The 14,985-nt window shown below is 41.0% G+C and overlaps 1 protein-coding gene across 1 annotated transcript in view; it reads left to right on the forward strand.

Annotated features, from left to right (window-relative positions):
• Positions 1–14,985, forward strand: part of TPH2 (tryptophan hydroxylase 2) — a 51,975-nt gene that overhangs the window by 28,423 nt on the left and 8,567 nt on the right. The window contains exon 9 of the mRNA XM_074572647.1: positions 14,239–14,334. Coding sequence (XP_074428748.1) covers positions 14,239–14,334 — 96 coding nt within the window. The remainder of the gene's footprint in view (positions 1–14,238; positions 14,335–14,985) is intronic.

The raw sequence follows: 14,985 nt of genomic DNA on the forward strand, positions 1-14,985 counted from the left end.
GTCAGAGATTCATGGTACAAGAATGAAATCTCAGTAGCGGTACCTAACTAGCTTTGTAGCTCAAAACCAAATGGTTCTGTAGTACATGTAAATAAGCTACCAGTCCAGAGAAGTTACTACAGGGAGAATTTGAAGAGTTCTGTTGCTAAAATGAGAGCAAACGCTCAGTGTCTTCTGCAGGAATTGTGATGGTTTGTTGAGGCCTTTGTGTTCTGGGTTTGGAGAGAGTCTGTTTCCATGTTCGGCCTCGAAGAATTGCTGTGCTGGTCCGGCCACATGGCTGGTCCCTTGAGCCCAAGTGCAGTCATAAATAGCTGCTTAGGAGGCATGTAAGAACAGGATGAGCACGTCTGGTTCTTTTCAAATGCTTTCCAAGTTTCTGACCATTCAGAAACTTGGAGAACTCTTGAGCCAAATGTGTTTTTTATGTATTTAATTATTCTGAATGGATTTCTGTCCAGAGACAGCTGTGTATCTTAGAAGATGTGTAAATTTTTAGTACAAGCAGTAACTTTGGCAAAGAGCTCTATGGCTCAGCTATTCACTGTCGGTGAGCTGTTGTCTTCTGTTGTTTTTAACCTGATTCCTACTAGCTTTTTTGTATTTGAAGAGAGAACGATCGAATCATGCCGCTATGCCATCATGACTTTACAGAATTGTTCCATTGTCTCCCTTCGTTGTCTCCTTTTCTGGATTGAAGAGCAATCATTTGTTCAGTTATTCATCATGTGGAAGATGCTCTGTAACTTTGAGCGTGTTATTCCTTCCCCGAACCCTTTCCACCTTTCCAGCTAGAACTGGAAAAGAAAGAGAGAAGATACCTCAATCACCAGGCTGGGGAGTGGGATAAATGAGCAATTCGAGCCCTAGTCTGAGTTTTGGTCAAGAGCAGCACTGTGGAGTTAAGCCAGTTTGGGATGTGCTTGCTATAGAAGTGGGGGCCTTTTGTATGGCAGGAAGAGAGGACCTGATGTTGTAGAGCTGACAGGGTTTGCTGCTTAGGGACAGGAGAAATGGGCTGCATGCAGGAGGGAAGGAGGATTCAGCGAATCCGTTTTTGTCAACCAGCATTGCTATTCAAGGATACGAGTCCCCGCAGTTTCTGATCAGCAGGAAGTACAAAGGGGCGATTCTGCTGCTGCAAATTCTGTGAGGGAGTGGGAGAAGTAATTTAGATGATAGAGAAACTGTGTGTCAGCCACTGCAGTGAAGGTGGGGAGCTGGACTACTGAAGTTGGAATTTTGGTGTGGTTGCCTGTTTGTTTGTTTGGTTTGGGTTTGTTTGTTTGTAGAGAGTGGTATAAAATAATGTTTTGCAAAACCTTTTAAAGTACAAACCTCCTGCTTTAACTAGTTTTTGGGCCAAGTAGGTCAACGTAGGCCATGTTACATCAGGAAATGAAACGTTTTGTGCTTTGTACTGTGTCACTCAAGAACGTGAAGGAGGGTTCACCTGTTACTATGAGGGTGCCCAGTTGGTCAGGTCAGTGACCGGCTTCTTGGGAGGATCTCAAGTTGCCCTAACAGTTAAAATTTGGCACTCACAAGTAACTAGTGTTGTTCTATAACGTACTTGTATGTTTGTATGCTTGCGCTCAGCCCTGTAATGGGGGAGCTGAATGCAAGAGAGAACTAATTTGACTTAATTGGGAGCAGGGAATGAATTAGAAATTTTGCTGTAGAAATAATATAGCTTCTTTTAGACAGGATGTTGTTTATGAAGATCAAGCCCTAAGCAGTTAGAAGCACTAAAGCAAAAGCCTCTAATAAAATAACAAATTACAGCCAGACACTGGATTTGTTTTTATTTCTTGTAGCATTATGTTTCCAAAAGTGGTTAGATCATAATCTGTGAGGTTACTGAACTGCAAATGCAAATTTACATGCACACGAGTAATACATTTTGACATGTAGGTTAACAAGAGAATGGTGCAAATTTCACACAGCACTGGCTTGCTAATTACGTTTGTTTATTTTCAGAAGAAACTTCATTTTCATTAAGAAATTGCAGATTCTGCAATAGTAATCTTTGCTGGTAGTTCAATAGCTCACACTCTAAATGCGTGCTCTGCCGCAACAGTAATGAAAGTGAGCCTCAAAAAAAGAGCTTAGGAAGAATTTGTGGAGTTTGGGAGTGTGTGCAAATGGCAAGCATCTACCATTTTGGTGTTGGATACAGTTGAGATGGGTTGAGGAATAGATGGAAGGAGTCTGTGAATTTTGGTAGGGTTTTTTTTTCATATTTGTTTTCTCTTTTGACCTAGAGTAGGAAATGTATTACCAAAAAGGCATAAAGTGTAATTTATAGAACATACGTAACTGGGACAAAAGAAAGGACCCTGCATAAGCTTCCAGTGAGCAACAGCAGCACAAGCATTTTGGGTAGCAACTACAAACAAAGCACATAAGTTACAGGAATAAAGGTTTAAATAAAGAAAACAGGTGGAACAAAGCAGTAGAGGAAAGGTTTGGAATATATTGCTACTGCTGTTCCTGACTGCCCCTGTGCTTTCACTGATATGTTGAAGGAAAGAGATAATCCCAGGCTCTGTGTAGGTATCATTCATACTGACACTGCTATGCTTACTTTTCTTTGCTTATAGCACATACATGTGAAGCTCACTTTGTAAAATACATTCATATACAGTCCAGAACTGCGAGGGTCTCAAGCTGCTAAAGCTTTATTTGTGTACCACAGTACGCCCCATACTATGTTAAGCATTCTCAGAGGAACATATAGGTGTTGAAGCAAACTAACAAAGCAAATTTTATAATGCTCCTTGTTTATTCTGTCGTGTTTGTTTACATACTTAAATCTGTAAGATTCTGTAACATAGAGTGTTAATTATTTGAGTCATTTGTATGAGACGTGTAGATCCTCCGGCAGCTGCACACAGGTGTATGGGGAAGTAAAGGAGTTCAGCACGTGGCAACTCATTTCAGCCATGCCTAGGTCTCACTTAGGGCCGAGGGGATGTCCGTGCTGTGGGTGCACAGGTGGAGGAGTTGGCTTTATCCATGCTTTCTACAGAGTCAGAGCAGCTGAGGAGTGCTGTGCAAAAGAAGTTTTCATGCCTGCAGGTGGGGTTCTCCTGGGAGCTGCTCCCTGAACGGAGCTGCCCGGTTGCCTGGCTGGGACCTGCGGTGTTGCCGGGGTGGGCCACCTACAGGTTCCCCTCCCTCAGGGACCCATGCATCCTCCTGTGCCATGCAGTGCCACCACGGACGTGACCCTGCACACCTGGCCCTCCTCTGGGGGGTTGGTGGGCCCATCTGGAGAAGAAAGCCAGGAGATTTGGCTTTCAGGCAGAAACCAAAGCAGTTCTGTGTACTGAAGTAAGTCCTCAAAGCATGCACTTCTCTTTTTATTGTCTGGAGTATTTTAGTGAATAATTTTTCTTCCGGAAGGGACATTCATACATGTAGCTACTATGCATGACCCAAATACCATCTTCTGGAAAGAATCTTAAAATTCTTGATTGTACAGAGCTGAAAAGACCCAAACTTAATATTCACAACTATGCACTAATCTGGATTGTTTTAAATACTGGCTCGAGAACTGAACGTACAGCATGTGTTCAGTCTAATTCTCTCATCCATCATGTTCCTGGGTATTTTCTTTGTATGCACAGATAAAAGTATGGAAGTAAGATGAAATATGGCTGGTATCCATAAAGAGCTAACTATGCCTAGGGCTTAATTGCTTAATGCTGCAGCTTTGGAAGTGGTTCTCGTGCCTGTTGTCATCTTTCTATCAGATGGCATCAAAGTGCTGGATGGAATATGGTCCCATAAATTTTTAATTGAGATATTTTTGGGTGATCTACCATAATGATTTTGTAAGTATAGCTTAATTATATATTTATAGGTTCAACTCTGACACCACAGCAGGCCAAGGGGAGGCTTGCCATTGCTTTCAATGAGTTTAGGCCTGTGGGCTAAATACTACCTTAATTTCCATGTATACAGTCTCCTAAAACTCAATAGGGTTGTACACATGTAAATGAAAGTAGGAGTTGTTGCTGTAAAATTATTGTTAATCATTTACTTGCCAAAACCTGTTGTTTAGGAATATGGGTTTCTGCAGGGAAAGAATTGACTCTGCCAGACACGTGATTTTGCAGTCGTGGCTCTTTCTCTGTCCAAACCAAACTCACGTGGTGGAGTATGCAACAAATGCTGTTAGCTACTTCTTAGAGCTGGCTGGCAGCCTTAGGTTATTGTATAAAGTTTTTTTTTTCTTTATTGACAATTTTGGAAACCTGAGAGCCCTGTTGAAGGGCCTCGTATCTGTTAATTTTGGTTCTTTTGGTTTGATTCCAGCTGTGGCTGAAGCTGTTGCAGTGCAAGGTCAATAGAACATCAGTGTGATGGTGCTGTTTCAGGCATGCTTTGAACAACCCCTCCACTTCCTCAAGCTGTTTGTTAGGTTTGGGATTTTGCTTTTGCAGCAGACAAAGCATTAGTTTTGACAAGATAACCTTTTTTCAGTTAGCATCTGTAAGTTTTGTATTTTCTGTACCTTATAGAGAACATTCTATAGATCATCATTGTGGCATTGACAAAGATAGTGTCTACTAGTAGTGCTGGATAAAACAATTTGAGCTTTTTCAAGACGTGCTGGAAAGAGTGGGTACTCTCAGATTATTCTTTTTTCCCCATAAAACATACTGTTCTTTTTCTAAAGGATTTTCCTGTAATTGTTACCATTACAACAGTTTGACTATATAAAAGTGGCTAAAATTATAGTTTAACCAGACATACGTTTCTAGAATGTAAACACCTTTATAGGATTAATTTTTCAACTTTGAATAAACATACTAGCTTATGAGCAGATCCATATTATACATCAGCAATGAATTTAGGACCTATTCGTGCCCAGAAAACTTGCATATCAGAGGGACCCTGATCACTAGTTATGATTTCAGAGTGATCTTCACATTTGGTAAGTCACTCCTAGACCACAACCACTGTGAATTCCTTGGACTTCGGTACAGTGCAGAACTGTGATCTCTCTGCTCACAGGTACTTTGCTCAGTATAACTTTTTTCCACCTTACTGGATACGTGTTCATGGGATTTGCTTTGTGTTTACAGACTTCTGGCAGGTAACTCAATGGTGACTCAGTTGACTACTCTGTAGTTATGGTAGATTCATTTTACATGCCTTCGCTGCTGAAAAGCAGGGAGCTACAAAGAGATGCTCAACTGTACTTGCAAAAGGTTTTGTTTGGGGCTGTGAAAAACATCTTCCATTTGGATATATTTATAGTAGCAAAATTAATAGATATTTAAAATTCCCTGAGCTACTTCTCTTTGATCTGTCTGTCAGCTTGACATGAATAGAACTTACAATCTGGGTTGATGCCTACTATCGTTTTTTTGCAAGGCAGGTTAAGCAAATGCATTAAGAGCCACAAAAGCTTTTGGGAGTCCCTTTGCATTTATGTGATTAAAAGAACATTGAGTTTAAATGTGGTGTTGCTGTTGGAAACTGTGATGTTTGAAAACAAGTCTCAGCTATTAAATCCATTTTCAGTAAAGAGATGCAAGAAGTTAATTTTCTTTTTTAAATGTTTAGAAAATTCCTGTGGGTGCTGTTGTTTTTGGAAGTTAGTTCTACCCTTTTTTTGTTCCTGAAAAATAAATTTGAAGTGGATATGACTGCGAAGAAATAGTGCATTTGTTCCTTGAAATAAGAATGTAAAAACTTAGCTGGCCAGTTGTTGCCGTCTCTTCAGTGTCTTTCAGCCCTCACAATTTCAGGGCTTGCAAAAGTTCTGAGATCCTTCCATCTGCCTCCCTTCCTGAAGATAGGACTTACCCTCATTAGCAGATATATTAGGACTTTTGCTGCTGATTGTGTACAGAAGAACCTTACACCCTTCTCAGCTAAAATGTCATGGGAGGCTCAGTGACTCTTCTGCATCGCTCCCTGCAGTGCAGTTGCCATATGCAGTAATTGACCTGGCAGTTAGGTGGGACGCAGCCTGCTCCAGGGAATGGCATCGTGAGAAGCACCACATGCGTCTGGTGCCTTCCCCAGGGGAATGCCTGTCAGGGAGGATGCTGGGGGTCTGTCTCTTGGCTGGCCAAGGATAGTTATTAAAGAGGCCTTGCCACCCGCGGTAATTAATGCTGACAGTGGACTGGCATAGGGCGGTGATTCAGTAAACTCCCTGCTTATAAAATGAGGATTGCCTGTACTGTGTTTTGTTCTTACACCTTTGCTTCTTGTTAATCTGTGGATTTACCTTACCAGTCTACCAAAAACTTCTCCCAGATAAGTGGAAGAGGCTCCAGTGCCAGTTTTCCCCTTATGCGGTTTCCTTAGAGCGTGGCATCACGTTAAAAAGGACAGACTCTGCCTGCCCAGCCTGAAGAGATTTTCTTGGTATTTCAGGGAGTGCTGCAACTTCATGCCTTCTCTTCTGAGTCTCCTTCTTAGCGTGCTTGCTGAGAAATGGAAGTTGGTCTTTTTAGAGAAGGGGAAAACTATGTTGGACCAGTGCTGAGGTCTACAGGTAACTGTGGGAGATGGGTCCTGAGGGCTGGGCTAGGCTTTTGTAGAGATGCTGGCTCTGGATGCCAGAGGAGGAAAAGTGTCTGAAGTTGTTCTTGCCAGTTCTCTGGGTGTTCTTCTAAGCAATGCAGTTCACAATTGGAACAACAGTCCTAGGGTTGATGGCTCCCCATAAAATGGGCATGCTGTCAGGTGAAGGACAGCTAAATGATCTCTGGTATGTGTATTTGTTTCAGATTCTGCTCTTGCTTGGGTCATGCCAACCTGTCAGTGTTCAAGTCCCTGGCTGTTTGCTAGAGGAGTCATACTCTCCAAGCTGTAGCATAAGCCACAGTGCTAAGGGAGGGCTTCTGGGGTGCCAGCCCTTGCCCGTGTAATGTATAAAATCAGGACTGTTCTTGCTTTCATAGGTTTTGTTAACACAAACTCCTCATTTGAAAGAGTAGCAGGACAAAGATCTGGCAAACAGGAACAGCAGAGCCCTAAAGACAGTCTTTGCTTGCAGCCAGTGAATTGTGAAGGATCATGGTAGATCAGGTGTGTCACATGAGGCAGCACAGATTGAAGACTGTGGTTAAACAGTCCCAGCTAACATGTCGGAAGACCTGACTGTGCCTCTTACATTAACTGTGTGAAATCTCTAGATGTCTGAAATTTGAAGCAACAGCTTGCAAAAGAAATGAGCAAATACTCACTTCGGCTACCACGGGGACCGCTGAACATGAATTCACATTACATGTTGTAAAATAAAGTGGAAAGGGAATGGCTCATTATTGCACATCATTTGTTCTAATAATTCTGTATGAAATTAATAAACCTTAAAACCCCAGGTTTTAGAAGTTGTTCAAGATAAGAGTCAAATGATAGGGAAGGGTAAATAGGAAGGGTAAAGCACTGGGGCTTCGATGCCTTATGTTTAACGAATGATCTAAGCAGCAGTTCATAGTTTCATCTCCTCAGCTGCATATTAACCTGCAGCACTGTTAGTTAATTATGTTGAAGAAAATAGGAGTTCTTTCTGTGAGAGCTGAGCAGGTTGAGGCAAGTGTGCTTCTGTGGGAGTGATTTTTTCACATCATCTCTGTGAGCACTAGCTTTGGTGGAGGGGAATTGCTGCCTTGCCAGGAAACACTGGCCTTTTACACAGAAACATTTTCTGATTAAGTGTTGAGGTTCCCGATCCTGCAGCTCCAGGGGTCTCCAAGGTTTTCAACTGAGAGGGGTGGACAGACACCATCTTTGCGCAGAGCAAGACTGAATTCAGATTATTTAGGAGTAATTCAAATGTGCAGTGGGAGATTCAGTGGCTCCAGCTCTGTGGGAAATAACTTCTTTTGGAGTGGCAGCAGCAGAAAGATCCCAGAGGTGCTTCATCCTCCATTCTCTCTGCCCACTCTTTAGAGTAGCAAGAGGGCCTCCTTCATGTGAGAATGGACAGAAGAATGACACATTCTCTCAAGAGACACAAAGATGTTAGTAGGAATGTCCTCTAGATCTTATGGATTGCATCTGCAAGGTAGGCAACTGCCATATGCGTTGTCTTGTCTTGGCTGTGCTCCCCAGTGTTGGAGTTACGGAGTTACATCCTTACTGATACCACTGTAGCGTTGTGTTGCTTGAGCTACGTTTTCTGCTTCCTCACAAGCTCAGGATGGTAGTTTTGATTGCCATTATGAGTTTTTCTCCAGATACTGCTGAAAAAAGAAACATATAATTTCAAAGTATTCACAAGGGGTTAAGCCCCACTGTGCTCACTATAGTGCATGCTTTCTCTGAGCATGTCGAGCCTCTTAGAGGAATTTGCATATAGTGATACTGTGTACTGTGAGTGTCAACAGAAATGGGAAGGCTGGTGTGCGTCTATCCCCGCGTGCTCTAATGAGCGGCACAACATTTACTCAAACTTCTGTTTATGAAGAGATTGTTCCAGGCATTCACCCTTAGTGAAAGGTCTGAATGCAAAGCAGTCAGATGAGGGGGAAAAGGAGAATATTGTTAAATATATACGCTTTGAAATCCCCAAAGGAAGCCTCATTTCAGTGAGCCTAAATACATTTCAAAGTGGCAGACTAAACAAAATACTTCAAGGAGGTAACTCTGAAAAATTAAACTTTGTTTTCTTATTTAGAAATGCTGTTGGTTGTGAATAGGGTCACTGCCTTTATTGGAGGTAGGCAAATCATCTATAATGAAAGACTTAGCCATTGAATTTTACTTCTTTTCTGCTTTTGATCTATTCACAAGCTCATCATGAGATTTATTTGTTGTTCAAAAGTCTCCCTGCATTTCTACTCAATAATGTTCCCACATGAATAGCTGTCAAATAGCCGGGATTGCTTGATGTTTGGACTCCAACATTGGGCTGTACTGGCTAGTTGCCTGAGTTACCTGTGTTACATCTGTCTGTTTCTTGTAGCGGAGCATTCTTGATACTACTCAACAGACTGTGAATTTTGAATAATTCAGTCAAATGTGAGATGCCAGCTGGTTTTTTTTTTGGTGACTATTGATATCTCTGAGACTGAAAAATAAGCGACTATTCACAAATCTATTTGCGCCAGCTCTGAATGAAGAAAGAAACCGCAAATGGAATTGACGACACCTCTGAATCAATATTTGCTTGCAACTTGAGCAACTCTTACAGGGGGAAAGAACACACCTTTACTTCATTAATTCTTAGGATTAATTTCTAACAACGGGATTTTTGAAAGTCAGTTGTGTATAACTATCTTCTTACAAGATAATTACAACTATATGAGAGCGCTAATCTCTAGGTGAATAATTTTAGAGCTAAAATATCAAAGATTTCCTTCTGTTCTAAGGAAAAAGGAATTAATCTTTGCAGATTACGAACGTATCACACACATCTGAATTTTAAGAGTGGTCCATTCAAATATCCTTTGAAATAATAAATCCAGTAGAAAAGAGGTCAAGATGTTTTCTTAAGGTTATTTATTTGGCACTGGTCTTGCAAGTATTTACACACATTAGTAGTTGTATTGTCTTCATTGCAACTAATTTTATATATAAATATAAAGTGATTGTTTGTGGTACTGTGTGTCAGCTTGGGGCTGTCGCTCCATCCCATTAGAAGCTCCTGTAGTGGTGAATATTCCTGCTCACGTGCTAGTATTGCAGTCATGCAGTTACTCAGTCCTTCCTTCTTCCCCCTTGCGACAGGGAGTGCAAGTGAATGAGCTCTTGACATGGTTGGTGTTCTCAGGACTCATCCTGACAACATCTTTACAAGGTACTTCTAGAGAACAGATAAAATCTCATGTTATACATCATGCTGAAAATTGCCAAGTGAACACAAATACCAGTCTCTAAGCTATACCGTAAGAAAACTAAGCGAAGTGGAATGGCTTGAAAGGCCTTTTTATGAACAAGTCAGGTTTTGAAGTACTGACTCTGTGACATTAGCACCCAACACGCTGTACGAGCTCTTTGCACGGGTCCCAGGAGGGAGATTCCCAAATGGAAAATGTGCTGTGAGGAGTAATTTTCAATGCCTTAGAAACCGGTCAGATGAGGAGAGTTGAGCGTATCAGACCTTTCTTCCTGCCTTTGAAAATTTCTGAACACCCTTGAGTGACTTTTTTTTTTTATTATTAGCTTTCATAGGTGTCACTGATTTATTTCTTTCTCTTTTTGGTAATCCAGTTTATAATGCAGGACAGTACCTGTATTGAAGAATAGACCCGAACATAAAGAACAGACATTGTGTTTACCATGGAGACCAGTCTTGGAGTTTGCCAGGGCGTGATCTTTCCTGTCAATAGTAGGACAACTGATCTGACTCTTACAATTGCACATATACTGGGCCAGAGTAGCTGCCCCAGTATCTTGTCTCTGACACTGGCAAATGGCAGACATCTGGAGGACAGTGTAGGTCTAAAGCCGTACGGTGGTGATATTTTCCCAGTATACTGCTTTAGTTGCTAATGATTTTTGATTCAGGGACTCTGAAGGAAGAGATCTGCTATATTAGTATTTAATAGCCCTTAATAGGATTTTCTTTCATGGATCTATTTAATAATTTTTGAACCCATGTAGACAGTGTTTTGTGAGCATGACTGTATTTCATATATACCATATTTTGGTTAAATAAGTGAAATAAATTAAGATCATATTGTACACTGTTTTGTGCTTCTGGCACAGTCTTGATCATTATATCGATGTCTCTTGGCTTAAAAATTATTTTAAATCCTTCATTTGGCCCTTTGACTCTTCATTTTATTTTGCTGATTTGGCTAGCAGAGCGGCATTTTAGTGGAAGGCTCTTTGAGAATTTATGCAACATGGAAAGAGACCTTTCCTATTTCAAAACAACTTCCTAGAATAGGTTGTAGCAAAGCCATGCTTCACCCCAAAGATGAGGTGGAACTGGAACTAAAGGGAGATGACAGGATATTGCTGTAGCTCGTAGAGGAACCGCAGGCTGGGACTATGCCAGAGGTGGGTCCAAAATTTGAAATCAGAACATGAGAGCCTGCATGCCTCCATTTGCGCTTGCATTCACCAGCCCACGTGTAACAACAATGAAATAATCAGCCTTCAGCTGAGAATTTAAAAAATGTATTTATCTCAACAGCTATTTCTTTGTTCAGTCATTTCCACTCCAGTGCAGTTATGCTGTATATAATATAGAGTACCACAGTCAGTGTAGTTTACCCTACAAAGAGAGACATATAGTAGGTATTTATGTGTCTGGTCTATAAAAAGTGTGTCTATATAGTTAATATTTAACCTCCTTATCGGTATGCCTCGATGTTGGTAGACTTGAGAGCATGGGTTGCCAAAGCCTGCAGAGTCTCATAATGCATGGAGCTGCCTCTGCGTGTCTGTCTGTGAGTGGGAGGGGGGGGGGAATCGTGTGTTGCTGAATAATGATCTGAAGATGGCAGCATTGGGTGAGCTATCTCATTTTCTTTGCTAAGGAGAGCTCTCTTAAGTACAGAAATTGTAGTTGTTGCATATGGTGAATTTATCAAACAATCAGCTTTTAATTTGAAGGGCTTTTATTATTGCTATAGCTTAGTGCCACTGGTTAGTAGTAGGCAGACATATTTTATCATCTGGTCATTTTGTATGCATTTTATTTGAGTTCATTATACTGAGAGTGCAAGTCTTATCAATACTGAAGATAGGCTCTCATCAGCAAGTGTTGGCTTATAAATATGGCTTCCTTTTATAATAATAATAATAATAATAAATTTTCAACTTAAGTAAAAAGAAAAAAAAGCTCGCTCTGTGTGTGCTGTCTATCCATCAAGGAGGAAGTGAAATCGAGGTCTCCCTCTGTCTTGTGAACACCCTACCTCTGGGCAGCGGGGATTGCTCTCTCCTCTGCCAGCGTCAGCTCTCAGCCTTCTGCCCCTTCCTTCCCTGTGACTGCACGTCCTCAGGGAAGTGGAGAGCGTTACTTTTCCCTCCCTCCACTGGCCTTATAGATTGCCGAGTGGGCATTCTCCTGGAAGCAGCATGACATCGGTTTGGTCCTCCTCAGCCTGAGGAAGGTCTACAGTAAAGGTGTCCCACATATGGGGGCAGAGTCATAGCTGCTCTTACAGATCTATAACAGGCAAACACCAGACCCCCCCCTTTTTAGTCGTCGTTGGTTTTAAAAATGAAAATGACTGAGATCACTGTGTTTTTTCAGGAGCCCAGTCCTGCTGTGTCTCTGTTGGGATGTTTGTGTTCAAGGGCGTTAAGAACCACTACAGTATGCGTTCTTTTAAGAGAGCTGAGGGGGAGGGGGGGAATTAAAAGCTGTTAGTGGATTTAAGTGTGAAGCTGAGTGGTTCGTTGCTGGCAGTGGCAGCAGGGACAGAACCAGGACTGTAGCCTCCTGAAGGTTTTTCTGGCAAAATATTTAGGCAGGGAAGCTAAGTTTGTACTCTTCTTGGTGGTAGGTCTCTCAGCTTCACTCATCGCTCCTGCAGTGATGCCTTTGTCATTTTGTGCATCTGACTGTTCCTGAGATGTCTCATTTGGAAACTGGTTGTTTTAGCCTTCCTCTTAAGTGGTGACATCACCTCGTTGCATCTAATGAAAAAATGTATGCTAACTTGGCTTATTCAACTCAATGGCAAAGCCAGAGGTGGAACTTTGATTTTTTTTTGTTTGACGATGTTGTGATTTCACCTCCTCTTGTGGTTATCTGTGCCTTTGACTGCTGCGGTGGAATCTGATTCAAGACATTTGAAGTCACTACAACCTTTCCTTCTTCCCAGCTGACTTAGCAGGTTTGGATCAGACAGAGGGCTCATGTTTTTATTCTTTTTTATTACACCTTTCTACATAGTGCCATGCTGCATGAATCACTAGCTCTACAGGAACTTTTATGAGAGGCAGAGAAATGAATCATTTCTCAATTTCTAAACATTTGTTGAACTTCAGAGAGCTGTTAATTTTTGCTCTTTTGCATTTAGTATGATACTCAGCCTGGAAGAGTGGGGGTTTTAAGGAGGAAATGGGCAACCCCCCCCCCATTGTGTTAGGATCCTTTCTCAAGTTATTCAGAAAAACTTAAGGTTTAGTACCAAATACTGGGTTGTTTCTTATCCTAAATTAATATTTTCTGCAAAGACCTGTAAATCTGTTAGGTTCAGTGGAGTTATGTCTCTTTGAACAAAAACTGAAATTGGCACATAATGTAATAAACACACACACGTATATAGGTATGTGTGCATGTATCTGTATGCAGTATTTTTGTATAAGTTAGAAATCAACTTCTTAAAACCTTCATATGTGGACATAGTTACTAACTTAATCTCATGTGTTCGAACGAACATCAAAAAGCAATCTTGATGTGTCATAACAAAACCAGACTAAAACTCAGTACCGTAGGAGCAGAAGTGACTGTCTTCTTTTGCATGTACAGTGGGCTGGCTATCTGTACTTCTTACGGTCTTCCGAACATATCACTTTGTTGGGTGGATGCGGCAAAGTTAGATATAGTACTGTTACGCTGATTTAGCACATCCCTTTCACAGCTTCTCATCAGTTTTACAGCTCAGATGTGTTACTTGATTGAATGTAGATCTAAAGAACAACTGTAATGGACTGGTCAAGTGAACGCATTTGACTGACTGTAGTTTTCTTTCTGTAATTTAAGAAGCCAAGTGGCGTATTGGTTCTTCATTTATGACAGAGTAAAATCTAGTGAAGACTAAGGCCTTGGCTCAAGAAGGCTCTTAAGCACGTACATATAAGTAAGTTCATTCTAACTCAAGACAGCACTTAAATACGTGCCAGGCTTTAAAATGGCATCAGCTTGATCTTACCGCTGAGTGCTCTGAACTAGATCTCAGGCATTTTCAGAGGTTCCTAGACAGGCAGACCAACTGCCTTGTAGGATTTTATTTTAAGGCACTTCGTATATTTCAGAAAGTTCAAAAAATCTCTGCAGATTACTATTGGTGCCTTTGATATCTAAATGAACTTGCTTGTCTGTTCCTAACTGGCCATTCCTGCGAACTCCTTGGGTACCCAGAAAAATGCAGAATCTGACATTTTTGTGCAAATCTCCCTTACTACAGAACATGACATTTAAAGTACTTAGCAGTAATAACATGCTTTATCTGAATTTATATTAAAGACATGAAATTCTGAAGAAGTGGGGCTATCAAGTGAATATGGTACCAACTGTAATGGCTGAAGTGCCTGTTTGCAACTACACTGTATGTATCTGTATATCTCTGTATTTTACAGTGCTATTTTTTTACGATTGAATTTGGCCTTTGCAAGCAAGAAGGACAGCTACGTGCTTACGGGGCAGGACTTCTGTCTTCTATTGGCGAATTAAAGGTATGTGCCCTTAAAGCAGAATCAACTTTCTTTTAATCTTAACAAAGTAATAGTTGGATGCAAATAACTTGCAAATAACAGTTAAAGTTCTCAAGATAAAAAGCTTACTTTAAAAATGTGATATTGACTTAAAATCTGTGTTTGAAATATCAGCTGGCACTTGAAGCGTGAAATGGATTTGTAAGGACTGAAGTAATGAAGCAACTATAAATTACAAAACTTATTTCTGTTTGAATGCTGGACTTGAAGTACATGCCTATGTGACAGTACCTAGAGCCCTATTCTTACAAAGGTGAAAGTGTTTAACCTTGCATGATGTGAGTAGTTGTAGTGGATCATTTATTGCCTCTTTTTATGCCTAGAAAACATAGGAACAAGCAAAAGGTATTTTGTCGCAAGTGTAGTATTTTGGGACATAATACATGTCTCTGTTGGTAAGATGGGAGGGAAGGGGAAGGAGAGGGAAGAGTACCGTGTTCTGGGACCCAAATGAACTCCTGGCAGCTTTTTAGGTAAACATTTGGTTTTAGGAAGCATATATAGAATAGTATTTACAAACTGTTTTGCAATATATCTGCGGTTTATTTGTGTTTAAATGTCTTCCCACCCTCCTGGGCTGGCTTTCTGTGAGCTACCTGGCAGTTTAAAAGA

Source organism: Larus michahellis, chromosome 1, assembly GCF_964199755.1.
Source record: "Larus michahellis chromosome 1, bLarMic1.1, whole genome shotgun sequence".
Classification (NCBI taxonomy): Eukaryota; Metazoa; Chordata; class Aves; order Charadriiformes; family Laridae; genus Larus; species Larus michahellis.